The sequence below is a fragment of the Malus sylvestris genome, chromosome 12, assembly GCF_916048215.2.
Source record: "Malus sylvestris chromosome 12, drMalSylv7.2, whole genome shotgun sequence".
Classification (NCBI taxonomy): Eukaryota; Viridiplantae; Streptophyta; class Magnoliopsida; order Rosales; family Rosaceae; genus Malus; species Malus sylvestris.
Genome location: NC_062271.1, coordinates 22,075,821 through 22,093,790, shown reverse-complemented (window position 1 = coordinate 22,093,790; position 17,970 = coordinate 22,075,821). Strand labels below are relative to the sequence as shown.

Sequence of the window (17,970 nt, the reverse complement as noted above, 5' to 3'; positions counted from 1 at the left end):
TTGTACACACCGCACGTCACACTATGGGAGCTGGCCATGCACAAAGTCGTCGGATTTCACTAGACTGTTTACGGCTCCATTGTATGTGCTCGGGGGTAAAAGTTTTGTATAAATGTATCGCCAAAGAAGAAAAGAGGCTTGAGGAATTCTATTATTGATATTCCTCGTGCCTTATGTCTTCTGTCTTTATTTATACTAGTAAGAAAGAAATTAACTTTCCCTCCAAGTAACACAAACACTATTAGGAAAGATCTTCTAAATCTCATAGGATTTCAATCCATGAAACAAATATTTTTGCAGAGCAGCCTTATCAGGCAGCAGCATTAACAAAACTAAACGATCATAATATAGTTGTTTAACTGTGTCATAGGGTTGTCGTGATTCAGCGAAAGAAAGAGCATAATCCCCATTAACAATGCATCAGTATAAAGCTATAAGAACTAAGGTCAGATCAGTGACTCAGAACACTTCAGTTGGTCCAGCCTCCTCTCTCTTTTCCACTGTAGGTGATGTGAAGGAATCCGTCTTCATCCTTGTTTTTCTTATCGACTGCAGCCATCGAGGTCTCTGTAACATTGGAAGAGTTGGAAGTTAATTTGGAAACAAGATGGCGGACATTGTTATGCCGACGGCCTACAACATACAAGAGTTGCAGCTCTGCTCACCAATGGGAGGTTCAGTGTTCTTATATTTGACAAACATAGGCTTTTTCCATGCATATCCATGCTTCCCGATCATAAACTGAATATAATTAACACTGTTCTAAAAATCCCCGCTTAGGCGTTTGAAAATTTAGAAAGGGTGCCTAGACCATCGGAGGTGCCCGCCTAGACCGCCTAAGCACCCGTCCAAACACGCCTAGACACCCGCTTAGGTTGTGTCTCACTTAGACAGAAAATAGATAACTATCATTTTGCATTTTTTTTAAGAAATCGTAAGAAACTTGTTGAATACTAAAATGAACACAAATGATATGCTTGTTCCCTATGTTTTCATTATGTTTCAATATTTCATAACATATATGTCATTCTATTTTTTAATTTATGATGTAATTATATATATTTTAAGTATAAACAGACACTTATTTACACGAAATATAACAGATTTACTTAAATCCGCCTAGGCCTTGCCTAGCCGTCTAGGCGCTAGGCCCCAACCCACCATCCGACTAACGTCTAGCGTCTTTAAAACCTTTATAATTAACAAACTCTCCCAGAGGTATATCACCAAGGACATGGTATCTGCAGTCACAAAAATACAGGATAAGCGATAAAGCTACATAACAACCCAGCCAACCCCTCCTCGCGCCTTCAATTTAAGACAAGCTATATATCTACCAAAAGCATACATGAAAGGAAATACAAATCAACATAATTAAAGAAATGTTTGGTGGGAACAAGAAACTAACTTCTTTGGGCCAATGTCACGAATGCCACTGCTCGGATCCTTCTCCACCCAAACCTGCATCCAATTAGAACTTGGTATGAGTATTGCCTCCGTTGAATGCATACGAGTAAAGAAATAGTATGTATGATGCAGTAAAATTCCTTACTGGTACGCGATCTGGTTTCTTCTGCCTCAATTTCCATGCATCTATACTCCATGGTTCGTACATGTCCAACAACCTTCTCCTGATGGGACATCAAAGGCACAGGTGGAAAAATACAATCCTATTCAGTTGTAGCAATTCAACTGAACATAATTAAAGAACAAGGGAATACGCAACTACCTCATGTCAGGATCCCAAGCAAGTTGCTCTCCAGCATGCTTAAAATGCAAAGCCTTCTCCGCAACAACATGCATAGAGGCTCGAATTAGAACAGTATCCACTGAACGCGTAGAGGATGTAACCATACTTGATTCAACTACATTGTTACCTTAGCCAACTCGAAACCTTTATCATTCCACGGGTCTAACACTTTAATGGGAGTGCGAACTAACTTCCTCGTCTTGACATTCTCGTTAATAATCTGCATAAAGTCTCAAATAACATCAGAGTATGTCCACTGGAATGACTAGGAAGTAAACATATCTAACTCACCGAAGTTCTTACTGGTAACATTTCAACTGATCCACGGGCTCTATCTCCACTGTAGATCATGCGAAGAAATCCGTCTTCATCCTTATTTCCCTCATCAATTGCAGACATCAAGGCCCCTGCAACAGTGAAAGAATTATAGTTATTACAACCACACCTAATTTGTAGGGGGAAGGGAACAAGATGAATATCATACTGGGTAAAACAAGGAATTGAAGCTCTACTCACCTGCGGGAGGCTCAGTGTTTTTAAAACGAACAAACATAGGCTCATACATATCAAAGTTCCCGATGCTAGTCTGAATATAATAAACGAATTCTCTGAGAGGCATATCACGATGGACTTGGTATCTGCAGTCAGAAACAAGGGAGAAGCACAAAAACTACGTGAGAATGAACCCTCTCACTCAAGGCAAGCTATGGACACAAATGAGCTTGGAGTTTGCCCTTTGTAGTAACAAGTGTGTTTTCCTTTCTGGAAGAAAATTATATATGATGATGTGGAGTATGAAAATCACATGGCCAATTTTAACACCCAACCCCAACCCACTTAACCCAAAAATAAACTCGGTTATGGAAGCAACCAATTTGTGAAAACCATGATATAATCCAGGACCATGCGGTATACCAAAAGCACAAATGAAAAGGGGGAAATTCCTATTCCAATTCCATTGCAGCAATATGGATCAAGATAATCAAAGAAACAAAAAAAAAGGGAGGGGAAACTAACTTCTTCGTTTCAATATCAGGAATGTCACTCCTTGCATCCTTCTCCACACTCACCTGCACGGAGGTCCAAATTAAAAACATGGGGTATTACGTACTAACTGAATGTGCATAGGAGGAGACAAACAAATAACAAATTTGATGAAGTGATATTCCTTGCTGGTACATAATCTGGATGTTCCTCCCTCTGTTTCCAAGCAAAGGGTGGTTTGAACTTATTCGCTTCACTCCTGATCACATATCAGAAGCAAGAAGGAATTAAAATGAATAGTTGTTGTAATCCACATAAGCAAATAGAAACCAAGTGAAGCACAAGGGAACCGGAAACTCACGCTGTGAGATTACTGTTTAAGTTGCTAGACAGAAGCTTTTCCATCTGTGTAAAGTGGCATGTATATATTTTTAGAAGAGAGTGGATTCACAAAAATGCGTAGGATGTAAACAAGACTGATTCAGCTAAACTGTATCTTACCGCCATCCTGTATTGTACATGATTCCAAGGGTCTAACACACGAACGCCGTGTGAAAAAACATAATGTCCAAATCTATTCCAACGGCTTTTGTGGGAAAGTCTGAACATAAACCGAAAGCATGAATGGAAAAGGGGGCAAAAATCTGGTTCCGTGGTAGCAATTTATGGAAATCAAGACGATAATAATAATAATACAAGCACAGACACAGAGAAGACAACATCCTACCTCTCGCAAATGCTGGCGTGAGTTGCACTTGCAATATCACCCTTCACGGGATGCACTGAAACTCAAATTTACAAGGAACGGTTAAGGGACTAGAGAGACCATCTAACAATACAAAAACCGAAGCGAGAGAGCGCAGAGGCAAGACTAGTTAGAAAAAAAAACTGGATTTTGTTTTTATGGATGAAAAAACAAGAGAAAAATTACACAGTTGCATGATTCTACTCTAGCAATTCCAATCCCTATATATATAACGAACTAAAAAAATAAAAACACAACAACGAAGAAGAAGAAAGAAACAAACCCTTTGCTGAATTGGAAGAGATTTCTGCCATGGCAAAACTCGCACCACCACCAACGACTCCTCTTCTTGTCTGTAAATTTTCAAACAACGAAGCATCACAACAAAGAAAAACGTTCTGCGCTAAAGAATTCCGTGAAAAATAAACACATCAAAGTAGAGCATTTCTTTCATTCTCTGATACACTTATACACGCAAGTCCTCCCTCGGTCCAACAATGTTAAGAAGAGATGGACACATAAAAGAAGCGAATAAATCGCCTCAAGTATATATTGACACAAAAAACGCTCACCAAAGTCGAAAAGGGATCGATTTCTTACACATAAAAGAAGCAAATAAATCGCCTCAAGTGTATATATTAACGACAAAAAACAATGAAAAAAGAACTAATTTTTTTAAACACATTATCGAATTAATAGTAATGAAAATGTAAGAAGCACGGTGCAGCCTATTATTAGTATTACTCATTTTGGCACTAGAAGAAGCACTTTCCGATGCTTGTATTAGTTTTATTTATGTTGTTCGTTGGAGTTATAGGATGAAATTTAATTATTTGTTACTTTGTATGATCATACAAATTATATGCTTTCCAACTATTAGTAATCTAAATGTTGTTACTTTAGCAGCTTTAAAGTTGAAATGGTCCCTTGAGTAGTGTCTAGATAGAAGATAAACATTGACAGCTCCATGCATCATCATCAATGGAAGCAAAGCCGAATGAAGTTCAAAGAGTTACAAAAGAAACCTATATATCTTTGTTTTAGACAAATAGGATTGTGCTAGAGACGTAATATTTTGACCGATGCAAACTGAATACGTGGACAAGACAAAATAGAGACTAATGTTCATGGTCTACCACCGAGCTAATATTCTGCGCAAACGACGACCTCGTACCAATCATCTTGTGTCGACGTCCGATGGTTGAAATCATTCCTATCCAAATTCTCCAAAGCCCCACCATCCAGATTGGCAACCTGAAACGTGTAAACTATTGTTCCCACATCTAGTTGGCCAAACCAAAACCTATAGCTATCAGTTGGCTTCATGTAGCTCACTCTCAGTAGATAAACATTCAGGACCTCCAAGTTCTTTAGGAGCTCCCGTTTACTGTAACGCGCACAACATCATCCCCTGCAACGGCAGCTCCATAAACAAAGTCCACATCATCTTCCAAAGTCACTTGCACGTGTACCAAATTTCATCGCACAATGTTCCAGCCCGCGTTCTGCTCGTCAAATGTTGTCCCATCCAAATTCCAACATGTGGTCACACCACTCAACTCTTCGAAGGGCTTGAATACTCGCGAACAGATTGCCAACATTATGGCACTCATTCATCAAAACTGTCCCAACAAACAACTCCAACTTATATACTACTATGCCCGACCTTTGTTGGGGCCACCATGGAGACCAGCCCATGCAGGAGCTCCTTGGCCTCTTCCCCGGCCATTTCCTTGGTCTCCTCGTTGGGCGTCTTCTCGCGATCGTTTTCTTCCTTGGCCCCCTCGGTTCCCTCGAGCACCTGCTGCTACTTGGCGTAGGCCACCCTATCCCCATGTCTGACCATGAGAGCCGGAAGCACAATGGAATGACAAGGCATTTGCTGCGTCGAGCAAAATATTCCTCGTCCCCACGTCGACGCATATGCTTTGTCATTCCATTGTGCTTCCGGCTCTGATGGTCAGACGCAGGGACAGGGTGGTCGGCGCCAAGTAGCAGTAGGTGCCCTAGGGAACCGAGGGGGCCAAGGAAGAAAACGATAGCGAGAAGACGCCCAAGGAGGAGACCGAGGACAAGGCCAGGGAAGAGGCCAAAGAGCTCCTGCATGGGCTGGTCTCCATGGTGGCCCCATCAAAGGTCGGGGCATAGTAGTATCTAAGTTAGGGTTGTCTCTTGGGACAGTTTGGATGAATGACTGCCGTAATGTTGGCAATCTACTCGCGAGTATTCAAGCCCTTCGGAGAGTTAAGTGGTGCGACCACATGGACTTCCACATGTTGGATAGGACAACATTTGACGAACAGTGAGTGGTGAACACGGGCTGGAACATTGTGCGACGAAATTTGGTACGAGTGCAAGTGACTTCGGAAGCTGATGTGGAGTTTGATTATGGAGCTACCGCTGCAGGGGATGATGTTGTGCGTTACAGTAAAACAGGAGCTCCTAAAGAACATGGAGATTTTGAATGCTTATCTACTGAGAGTGAGCTACATGAAGCCAACTCATAGCTATAGGTTTTGGTTTGGCCAACTAGACGCGGGAACAATAGTTTACACGTTTCAGGTTGCCGATCCGGATGGTGGGGCTTTGGAGAATTTGGATCGGAATGATTTCAACCATCGAACGTCGACACAAGATGACTAGTATAAGGTCATCGGACATCGTTTACACAGAATATTAGCTCGGTGGTAGACCATGAACATATGTTGTAGTCTCTGTTTTGTTTTGTCCTGTCCACACATTGGATATTCAGTCTGCAGTTTGCATCGGTCAAAATATTACATCTCTAGCACAATCCTAGTTGTCTAAAACAAAGATATATAAGTTTCTTTTGTAACTCTTTGAACTTCATTCGGCTTTTGTTCCATTGATGATGATGCATGGAGCTGTCAATGTTTATCTTCTATCTAGACACTACTCAAGGGAAAATGGACCATTTCAACCTTAAAGCTACTAAAGTAGCAACATTTAGATTTGTTTATACCATATATTGGGCCTCCGTATTTAGGCCTTGTATAAATACTCGGGGAACTTAAAAAGGCAATTATGTAATAAAGGAGGGATCCCTTATTCTATAAAAGGGACTTCCTCCCCTTCATTTGAGGAGAGCCTGAGAGGATCCGAGAGAGAAGCCAACATGAGGCAAATTAGAGGCTCTCACTCCTAACTTTCACAGGAGGAGCCCGACTCTCCCACAAACCAAACTCTCTCTTCTCAAGAGTCTCACATCCAGAGACACAACACCATTCTTATACAATTCTCCTCACAACAATAGAGGGCAATACCCTTTCAGCTAAACAGAGAGCAAAGGGGCAAGGGCTGCATCCACAGAGAGCTCCCTTGCTAATCTATTGTAATCCATACATTCATACAGTGAAATGGAATCAACATCAGTGCGGACGTAGCTCAAACATTGAGGTGAACCACGATACATCTTTGTGTTCTTGTGCGTTTGTGTGATTCACGATTGGATTTACGTTAGTCCAAGATCCACCAGATTTTGTGCATCAACAAGATTACTAATAGTTTTCACTAATAGTTGGAAAGCATATAATTTGTATGATCATACAAAGTAACAAATAATTAAATTTCATCTTATCACTCCAACAAACAACATAAATAAAACTAATATTAGCATCGGAAAGTGCTTCTTCTAGTGCCAAAACGAGTAATACTAATAAAAGACTGCACCGTGCTTCTTACATTTTCATTACTATTAATTCAATAATGTGTTTAAAAAAATTAGTCCTTTTTCATTTTTTTTGTCGTTAATAAACGCAAATTTGTTTTAATTTCGGGTCCTTCATTATCTTTACCCCATAGAGACATTGGATAGTGTGTAACTACTTTTTTTTTTTTTTTTTTTTTTTTTTTTTTGCCAATGTAAGATTGAAAATAAACGTTTAAATGTCGTTCGAAAGCAAGGTAAACACGCTTAAGGTTAAATTAATCAAAAGATGATTAAGAATTACAAATAATTAAATACAAACAGATAGTGGAGTGTTGTCAATGAAAATGAGAGTTAAAATCTACCTATTTATTCGACTCGTCACTTGCCCGTCCATTATTTCATTGATCATTTCTTCAATTACCAAAACCCTAAAGCGTAAGAAATCGATCCCTTTTCGACTTTGGTGAGCGTTTTTCCTATCAAAATATACTTGAGGCGATTTATTCACTTCTTTTATGTGTCCATCTCTTCTTAACATTGTTGGACCGAGGGAGGACTTGCGTGTACAAGTGTATCAGAGAATGAGAGAAAGGCTCTACTTTGAAGAATTTCATTTCATTTCTTATTTATTCGTCAATCCATCTAAGGACAAAAGAAAAATTAAATACAAATAAATTGGGATTTGACATAAATACCCATGATTTCGTAAATACTTTTTTAGATAATTTAGCCGAAAGTCAACAAAAAATTTACTATAGCTATATATCAATGACTTATTTTTATTTTTGGTCTTAATCAATAATATATTTTTATTAATTAGGCATAGGTGAATGATGTATGTCACATAGGCTTTAGGTCATTATAAATAGTTAGAATTTGACTTTTCTATCCTTCAATATTTCTCTCCCTATAAATGTCATGAGCTTTAAACTATTATAAATAGGGATATAGATCCTATCCGGATTAATTTTGTGGGGATCCTCTGGACGGATGGATCTCAAAAATTGATACTAATCCAACAGCCAAAATCTCTTCTCTTTCTTCTCTTCCCCTCAACTCTTCTCTTTCTCACTCACTTCAAAGCTCTCAACCTCAAACCACCCCCCCCCCCCCCAAAAAAAGAATTCTAGATCAAATTCAACCCTCAAAATCAGCCCAGCATCGCTACAACCCACCCGACCCACAACCCCCAATTGCAGGCCCAAAATCAACCGCAAGACCGCCACATCCCTCAATTGCAGGTCCCTTGACCTTAAAATCTCAGCCGATCTTAACGAAACAACAAAGAGAGGGGTTGTGCAAACCGGTGTCTTTTGGTTGCAGAGATCCTTTTCATAACAATTGAAGAATTATACATAATAAAGTTATAGTAGACAGAGAAACCTGAAAGATGATGAAGAAGAAGAAAGAATGGGAGGGGAAGAGGTTCTGTCCGTTGGATTTCTATCCCTATGGAACTAATCTGGAGAGGATTTGAATCATGTAAACAGTTAGAACATGTAAATTCTATTCTACACTCTCGCCTTTTGTTTACATGGAGGATTTTGCTCAACTTAAAAAAAATGTAAAACCAGGAGTCGCACGAGGTGTGAAGCGTAGGAACGTGTGAGTTATGAAACAAAAACAGAATTGGGACGCAGGGCCTGAATCCAAGTGTAAAAAGGAAACCCAAATGTAAAAAGGAATGTGTTGGAGGCATGTGAGTGATGGAGAAGACGAAACTAGTAAACAGACACTTGCAACTCATTTGCAAATGTAGTTTTATCTCCACTGAGTTTCTACATGCATGGGAACATATGTTTTTCTTACTAATTTGATTAGATTATAAACTGTTTCAACTAATTCCGGGAATATCATATCTGTAATATCAAACTATAACAGTTGGATTTTACTGGTAAGTAAAACAGTTGTATAATGAACAAACAATGAAAGAAGAAAGCCAAATAATGACAATGAAAAGAAGAGAATTCAAACATATTGAGAATATTAGTTTCAGATTTATTCCATTACCTTCTACCCTCCATCTCCCTTTGAGCAACATACAATAGTCATTAAATTTCATCTTATGGCGTGTGTGCTGTGAGCTTGGGGAAGCCATGTGACCCTAATTTCTTTTCTTTTCTTTTCTTTTTTTTTTTTTTTGAAAAATTTTTTACAAATGGTACAGTTTCAACTGTACACGTTTAACCTCGGTGTTTTTCAATTTCAGTTTTACTTCTACCATCCATTAATTTTCCTATCCAAAATGCTTTGAAAAATAAATCTATAGCTGCTAAGGTCTATATTCTTGATGTTGTCAGACCCTGCAATCAAAAAATTCATGTAAATGCAGAGGTTTGGCTGAAGGAGAGGGCATCGACGAAATCCAAAAATCCTTCCATGGCAAACTTAGTTGTACACCCATGGCGTGTGTGCTGTATGCTAGATGCCCTCTCTCTTTTAACAACACACAATAGTTTATGCAAATGCAAAAGATTTAAACATGTTTCCTTTAAAATAAATTTACATTTTGTAGCAAATGCATATGGCAAAATAGTCCATAAGTAATCATACTGGCAACCAAACACAACAGTTCAAAAACTTCAATGGAAATATAAATTGCACAAAAAAAATCTTGAATTTCCAAACCCACAAAATAAAAAATTCAACCAGATTATATGTAAGAAGAAATACCAAGAACTGAGAGCTGCAGGCTACCAAAATGCTCATGATCTTGGTTGTGCTGATAAACTATAAAACTTGAAATCAAAATTACAAAGGTAGAAGTTGAGATTCCAATATGAGACAGAACAATCCAAATCAAGCTTACTGAGAGCAAGAGACCGTGAAAGGGCTGAGAGATCGAGAGAGAGGCAGCTGCTAACTTTACCAAAAAAATTGAAAATGGTGGAATTTTTCATATGAAGATAAGGCGCCTAATAATATGAAATCAGGGCACGAAAATAAAATTAAAATTTTGGGGCACGTAAAAAACTAATCATTGATTAATTAAGACAAATGACTGAAATTGTCAACCTTTCAAATTACGTATCCTTAGTAAAAAAAGCGCACACACCTTAAAAGGCTCACTACCTGTTCTGAAACTAATAACTGGAACAAACTTCAGCCAAACTGGAAACCCCCTAAAGAAAATAGAAACATTCAAAAATAAATTCATTGACGAACCAAAAAACTGCCGAGGAAAACGATCATTCCCAAAATTCCATTCTGAACAAATATATCGACCAATCTTAAGATGAATATAGAGCCCTGCCTTGTAAACCATCTTTGAACCAACCAATTACACAAATCTAAATAAGAGATGGCAGAAAAGGAATATGAAAAAGAAAATGAGTGTATGAGTTATGCATCTTGCTTGAATGCTATCTATCAATGGTAATTCCCAAATCCAAACAAACATCAAATCAAAAACCCAAAGCCAAACAGGGCAACTACATATGTATTAAATTCACATACAATTAGAAAGATCAAACTCAAACACTCAAGCACTCAAGCAATTTAGATAATGCTTGACAGATGAAATTCAAACACTAAAATCACCCTGCAACTGATTCACATGAGCTATAGCATGCCAAATACCCTTGTCATTACCAACTCCCATTCTCTTTGGGAGGGTTAAATAACAGAGAAAAACACATTATTAGTCATCTTTTACGGGCAAGAAGACTGAAAATAATTTATACTTCTATATTAACCCAACTTATGATTTTTGCATATACATTGGTGCATCCATTCTTTGCATATGCATTACTACTGATTACTCAATTTTACGGGCAGGAAGACAGAATTAAAACTAAGAAATGTAAAGAAAAAGAAAATACAGAGAGAGAGAGAGAGAAGAACCTGCAATTAGGTTTTCTCAAAAGCATAATTAGTACCACCACCCGAGTTCCTTTACAACAAAAATTAACCAAAACTAAAAAAGATAAAAAAATTAACAGAAAATTCGCACTTCAAAAGATATCAAAAAACCGGCCCCTCCTCTGAGGACGAAAGATGCAAACGAAATATAACAATATAAACATAAATTAAATATAACTCAAAAATACAAATAAAACCAACAATAATCAGCAAACAAAAACCCTAAACATTCAGATTTTTCAGATGAAACCCAATTTCCACACAAGAAATTCAAAATCCCATCAGAGAAAATCAAATGCTAAATCCAAAACCTGCATTCTCATCAGAAAAAAAGGTAAAAAAATCTCTACAAAGAAAAACCCAGAAAAGTAAAAAGAACTTGAATACCTAACAATGCATGGAGCCGATGAGCTGGAGGCTGTGGCGGTCAATGTCGCGCAAGTTGTTCTTGGCTGCTATGAACTGACTCCGAGGGGATTTGTTGGGTTTTTTGGCGGCGGTCCACCACTAGCCCTCATACTCGGCCACCTTCGTTTGCAGACGAGAGAGAAAGCTCTCCACATTTTGTGAACTCGAGGCATAAATTGGAGGCCATGGTTGAGAGAAATTGGATGAGGGACGGCTAGGGTTGAGAGAAATTGAGCGGCTAGGGTTTTTTTTTTTTTTTTAGAGAAGATGAAATAAATGAGAGATGATGAAGAAGAATGGGGGTGAGCGGCGCTGGGGCTAGAGGTTGAGAGAAATGAAGAGAGAGAAGTCTCTTGAATTTGAGAGAAATGAGAGAGAAACGACCGCATCTGTGTGAAGGGGAAGGATTTGCAAACCCCTGAAATTCCTCTCTCTGCAACGGACACCCTACCTAAAATTAATCAGAAAGGCCTAATCATGCAATAGTAATATGCAGAGAAACGCACAAATCGGTTTACAATCAAACACTGACCTTCACAAATACTAATTCAAAAACCCTAAATCCCTAAACCAGGAATAATAAAAAAAACCCCCTAATTCAGAAATTACCTAATCTTTTGCAGGATGATGGTATGGTAGTGATTTCGACGGCGGTGATGGGGTGGTGGTGGTGGTCGCGACGGCGGTGATGGGGTGACGATGGTGAATCGTGATGGTCTGAGCTGCATAACAGCGAGCAAGTGACGAAGATATCAGAACACGAACACCCAAGCCTGTTTTCGACGGTGGTTGCGAATTTAATTTGAATTTCCATAAACCCACCACTGTAAAAACCCCAAAATCCCAAGATTTATACCCAAAAAAAAATAAAATTTGAAAACCAAAGATCAAGGTTAATAATCCAAGAATTGATTTTTCTGAAAAAATCGTTTAAACACCTAATTTTTGTTCATGTGATAATTCGTAGATTAAATTAACAGCTCATCATTTTTTTAATTTGTTTTAATGGTTGTCAAGTTTCTCACTCTTCTTAATGAAAGAGAGAGAATTAAAAAACAATAATTTAATCATGGTTATGTGGGTGAACAGATGTCAAGCTTTGAATTAGGTGATGAGCATACCTTATAGTGAATGATGGTAAGTAAAAATGCACTCGTCGATAAACGTATTCATTCTTATTAATGACATATTTTTTAGTTAGCAAATTTTATCTATAAAATTTAGCATCCTTACCATTACCCTTTAAATTTAAAGTGAAACTCCGCTTAGTACTACGATCTAGTATTATTCTTCTTTAATTATGAATGAGAGGTTTTAGGTTCGATTCTTTCCAAAGACGAATTTGAACCATACTATTGTAGTCCATTTTGAAGCTAAGCACACCCCTCCTCCTCAAGTAGATAACATCGTTTATTCAAAAAAAAAAAAAAACCCCTGTTGCATATGATTCAACATAAAAATATCCATGATTCATAACTAAAATAAAAAAAAATTTAAAAAATTTAAAAAAAATTAAAAGAAACTGGCTTTCCTGCATATGATTCGACATAAATATCCATGATTCGTAACTGTTTTTTTTATTGTTGTGATGCTTCGTTATTTGAAAATTTACAACAAGAAGATGAGTCGTCAGTCGTGGTGCTAGTTTTGCTATGGCAGAAATTTCTTTCAATTCAATGAAGGGTTTGTTTGTTTCTTCTTCGTCGTTGTGTTTTAATTTTTTTGTGGTTAATTTAATTTTTGAGCAATGAGTTTTGGCCCTTAATTTCCTTTAATTATATAGGGATTGGATGGATTTGAAATTGCTAGAGTAGAATCATGCAACTACGTAATTGTTCTCTTGTTTTTTTCATCCATAAAAACAGAAGCCAGTTACTTTCTTACTACTCTTGCCTATGCGCTCTCTAGGTTCGGTTTTCGTATTGTTAGATGTTCTCTCTAGTTCCTTAACCATTCCTTGTAAATTTCAGAGCATCCCATGCACGGTGATATTGCAAATGCAACTCACGGCAGCATTTACGAGAGGTAGGAAGTTGGTTTCCAACACCCCTCTATGTGCTTGTATTTTTATCGTCTTGGTTTCCATAAATTGCTACGACGGAACCAGATTTTTTGTCCCCTTTTCCATTCATGCTATCGGTTTATGTTCAGACTTTCGCACAAAAGCCATTGGAATAGATTTGGACATTATGTGTTTTCACTGGGCGTTCGCGTGTTGGACTCTTGGAATCGTGTTTTCTTCTTCTTCTTCTTCCCAGATTCGGTTTTTTTTTATTTTCTTCCTCTTCTTCTTCCTCCTTCTTCTTCTTCTTCTAGGTTGGGGGCGGGGGAGAAGTGGGTTTTTTATTATTTTTAAAATATTTTAATATTTTTTAATGATACGTGGCGCTCAATCATTGTCCACGTGGGCGCCACGTCACAGTTAACGGGAGAATTAACAGTTTGACTAATGGATGTATGAGACTGTTCCAAAATTAACACTTTAGGTATGACTCTGGGACGAAAAAAAACTTGATGTACTAAATGTTGAAAACCACGAAACATGAGAGTAGTAAATAGTCTTTTACTCAAAAAAAAATGTGTGTATGAGTTATGCATCTTGCTTGAATGCTATCTATCAATGGTAATTCCCAAATCCAAACAAACACCAAATAAAAACCCCAAAGCCAAACATGGCAATTACCAAAATCCTATCTTTAATACATTCCCAATTGAATATTGACTCCATTCAAGTAAATAATCCATGTTTAAATCAATTAAGGATAATTACTCTATTATCTCAAGGTATTATTTTCTATATATTATCTTGAGAATATTTCTCCATAAAACCTTGGCCAATAGAATGCCGCCATGTGTAGGGCAAAACCTTAACACCATGGCTAGCCACTCCCCTATATATACCTTATATTCTACCAAATTTCGGTAAGCTTTTACAACCCTAAAAAGCCTTAAACACTTTACTCTTTTCAGAGAAACTAACTTAGACATCGGAGATCCATTGGTCTAACCCCCCATCCTTGTGGGCGCATAAGGCTGTTGGAAATGTGCCCTAAAGCCAATCATGTGATGATACTTTATGGACATTTCACATGTTAAACTAATCTAGTTTTACATATAAAGGGCATACATTATTGTTTGAGCCGTCTCATATAAATGTTATATGCTTAAACGATAAAGTCCAAGGAATTTGTGATTGGGAGAATGTAATCTAATGAAGTTAGATTCATGAGACCATTCTTTCGAAGACACATCCTAAACATTCCTGATCATAGGATTGCCAATTGGGCATTGACAGTCCGTCAAGATCGGTACGTACTATGTCTTCTCTCAGGGAGAGTGATTAGTCTCGAATCATTGGTGTGTGTGACATCAAGACAAGTGCGGTAGGTGCTCAATAGAGAATGAGTTCACTGAACGCGATCAACGAAGAGTTCTCATATTCCATGTCACATGAGAACTCATGGTTGGGATAATGCGAATTAGTCCTTTGACCTGAGGCATCATAGTTGTCTTGTGGTTAAGACCTTGATCTTTGATTATGTCAAAGTCACTCCATCAGGAGGGTGTCCACGGCATCGTTGGGGTCAAGCCGCTTAGCTATGGAGACAAGTGAATGCGCAACAAGGGATCTCTAACCTTCAAACCGTTTGAGGGAGAATACTCTCTGATATGATTTGAATCTCTGGCCAGAGTATGAATGAGATTAGGGAATGCGTTCCGAATCACATTCAAGGTAATCATATAAGCACAAGACACACATTGGATAGTAGACATGAGAAAATAAACTATCAAACCAAACAATGTGGTCAAGAGTATTAGATTAGAGAATGACCGTATTGCATTTGTAATCCCGAACTGAATAGGTTCTCTAAACCTCTTCTGATTAGCTTGGGTAGCCATGATATGCTGCTAGGTGTCACTCATGGTTTGTGGAAGCCCTAAACGTGTATAATCACTAAAGGGAGAATTGAAAATGGTTTCAATTCACAATCGATGTAAAATGGTTTTAATCGCCCACTACCTCGCTAAAAGGAACCTAATGGATCGCACACCGAAAGAGGTGGAGATTGGAGATTAAACGGAAATGAGTAAGAATGATTAAATGGTTTAATCATTTATTTATGGCAAGGATTAATTAATATGTTAATTAATCAAACGAATAAGTTCGTTAAATGACCTCGGGATAGTTTTGGACCTTAAGGCCCAATGGGCTTCGAACGTCAAGCCCATTAACTTAAGTTGTATGACAATTTAATGAATGAAGATTCATTAAAGCCCAAAAGCCCAAAATCCCCTAAATGGCCAGCCATGATGAAATGAATTAGGGTTTTGGTTGTTTAGGTCACTTAAAGAAGTGACTATATAAATAATTTTATAACTAAATATTCATTAAGTGAAAAATGGGTTTATTTTTGGGGGAAAATTGATGAGAATTGTCTCTCCATTTCTCTCTAAAGAGGCCAACACCTTGGAGGGTACATCTAGCAATCCTACTACTCCAAGGTCACTCATTTCTTCTACAATCGAACCTTGGTGTCGAGAATTAGAGGTTCTCAATTTTGGGAACTTGGAGAACCTATTCTTCCATCCAAATCCATGGATCTAAGAAGCAAGGAATGAAGGCCCTTATCTCTTTGGGTGATTAGCCTTTGCTTATGCAAAGAGGAATCTACAAAGGTATTAATTTCAACTCACTTTGTTTTTGAGTTGATTATTGGTTCACCAATCTACTAGGCTTTGAATTTCATGGTCATGTTTTGTTTTTGAGTACATACAAGCATGATTCCGCCTTTTAATTGTTAATTGCATGCTATATGATGTTGCTCAAATGAACATGTTTTACAAAATAAATCCTTCAAGTGGTATCAGAGCCTAGGTCTAGTAGTTGGTGAATCCTTTTGTGTTTTGTAGTTCATAGTTTGTGATTTAAAAGTTGTAATTGTTACAAGCTTTATTCTTGCTTCTTTGAAAGTAAATTTTGTTGGAAAATTTGCTATCTCAAATGTTGTAGATGTTGTTCATATGAGCATGAATATTGGAGCTAAAATTTGGTGCCATGCTTTTGGGAAAATTCGGCCAAAATCAAAGGGTGAATTTTTGGGTTCTTGTTTGACTTGTTAAAAGTGTTTTAATGTGTTCTTTGGAACCCCTAAGTACCCTAGTTTGGTTAGATGTTATTTCCCCTTAAGTAAGAATGGTTTTGGAATGTTTTTGGGTGGAAAAAGTTCATGGAAAAATTTGGGTTTTTCATGAATGTTCTTCATTGTTCTTGATGTTCTTGCCAAGAACAAAAAGGTTTTGTGTATTGATTCAAAGTTTTGAATTATTTCATAAAGTATATGTGATATGTTTTTAAATGATTTATTATGTATTTAAAGTGTTAGATATTTGTATAAATGATGATTGAAATAATTGTGATTGAATTATTTCAAAACTTATCTTACATACACTTGCATGTTTTTGACAAAACTCACTAATCAACACACACACCAACCTTATCCCTCCCCAAAACCAGCCACTCCCTCAAAGGGAGTACTTTTGGGGCTTTTATGCAATTACATAAAGTTTTGATACTTTTGTGTATTTGCACTTTGGCCCAAAAGTTTACGTTTTTACGTTTAGGTCCAAAAACGCTAAAGGACAAATTGTTTTGTTCCTTTAATGAAGTTTTTGCATTATTAAAAGTTTGGGTTCTAGTTGTATTTACATGAAGTTGTGACTTTTGTGTATTATACAAAGTGACCCCAAAAGTTTTTGTTATTGCAATATGGCCCAAAAGTTGAGGTTATTGCATGATGGCCCAAATAGGATGAGAACAAAATTGTTTTGTCTCTTTAAATGAGAATTGGATTTTCATTTTGTTTAGCTCCATTTAAATCAATCTTATGGATACAAAAACCAAATGAAAATGTTGCATTCAATTAATTAGTTAAAGCGTTAATTAATTAAAGGGTGATTATGAACCTAAGCCTAATATAATTGAGCTATGTGAAAGGCGTTTCAAATTTGTTTGAACCATGGGAATGTGTAGATTAGATTTTGGTTGTAATTTGATTTGATCAAATGTTGTAAAAGGGCTTAAGCTCTTCTTTACTTTAAAGTAATTTGTTAAATGCAAATGTTGTAATGAGCATAAGCTCACCTTTACTTTGAAGTACTTCTTTCTTGCTTTATATGATATGCATGAAAATGAAGTAGTTGGGTCCAACGCCCATAAGACAACACGCCTTAATGTGATTAAACGCGTAACTAAAATCAATCACCATCCCTAGACCGAGATTCAACACAAGGCTCGTGTTGAATCTAAACAAATGTTCATAATCATCCTTAGGCCCTAAGGCAACTATATAGTCCATCAAATGAATGCAAAGTTTATGTTAGTAGTATCATATACTCTTGCTTAAAAATCGTTTTATAAGCATGGTGGGAGTATTATGTACAACTAAAACAATGAGATGGACCAATAGTTGTAAAAGGACCAAAATTGTTTTAATAGAGATTAAAATGAATGTTTATATGTGATGAGACCTAAAACCCTCAACCAAATCATTA

The 17,970-nt window shown here is 37.3% G+C and overlaps 1 protein-coding gene across 9 annotated transcripts; it reads right to left on the bottom strand.

Annotated features, from left to right (window-relative positions):
- Positions 1–243: 243 nt before the first annotated feature.
- On the bottom strand, positions 244–12,393 carry LOC126593807 (uncharacterized). 9 transcript variants are annotated; one of them, XM_050259920.1, is made up of 18 exons: positions 12,028–12,391; positions 11,398–11,869; positions 10,222–10,271; positions 9,823–10,064; positions 3,763–3,832; positions 3,462–3,516; positions 3,236–3,335; positions 3,096–3,139; positions 2,924–2,993; positions 2,768–2,820; positions 2,267–2,388; positions 2,042–2,157; positions 1,878–1,970; positions 1,730–1,782; positions 1,553–1,631; positions 1,409–1,461; positions 666–1,241; positions 244–567 (listed from the first exon to the last, which is right to left on the bottom strand). In XM_050259920.1, the coding sequence occupies exons 4-17, from the start codon at positions 9,856–9,858 to the stop codon at positions 1,169–1,171; spliced, it is 1,017 nt and encodes a 338-aa protein (XP_050115877.1). In that variant the 5' UTR covers positions 9,859–10,064; positions 10,222–10,271; positions 11,398–11,869; positions 12,028–12,391; the 3' UTR covers positions 244–567; positions 666–1,168. The 9 variants fall into 9 exon arrangements, with proteins under 9 accessions (XP_050115877.1, XP_050115880.1, XP_050115876.1 ...); XM_050259923.1 differs by having other exon boundaries at positions 2,054–2,157; positions 9,823–10,271; positions 12,028–12,393; XM_050259919.1 differs by having other exon boundaries at positions 9,823–10,271.
- Positions 12,394–17,970: the final 5,577 nt, after the last annotated feature.

Excerpts from the sequence above, each read along its gene's own strand:
- LOC126593807 (XM_050259919.1), bottom strand. The coding sequence starts at position 9,858 with ATGAGCATTTTGGTAGCCTGCAGCTCTCAGTTCTTG. Across the intron at positions 3,140-3,235 it reads ATGTACAATACAGGATGGCG|ATGGAAAAGCTTCTGTCTAG; the intron begins GTAAGATACAGT and ends CACTTTACACAG. Across the intron at positions 2,389-2,767 it reads CCTGATATTGAAACGAAGAA|ATACCAAGTCCATCGTGATA; the intron begins GTTAGTTTCCCC and ends TTCTGACTGCAG.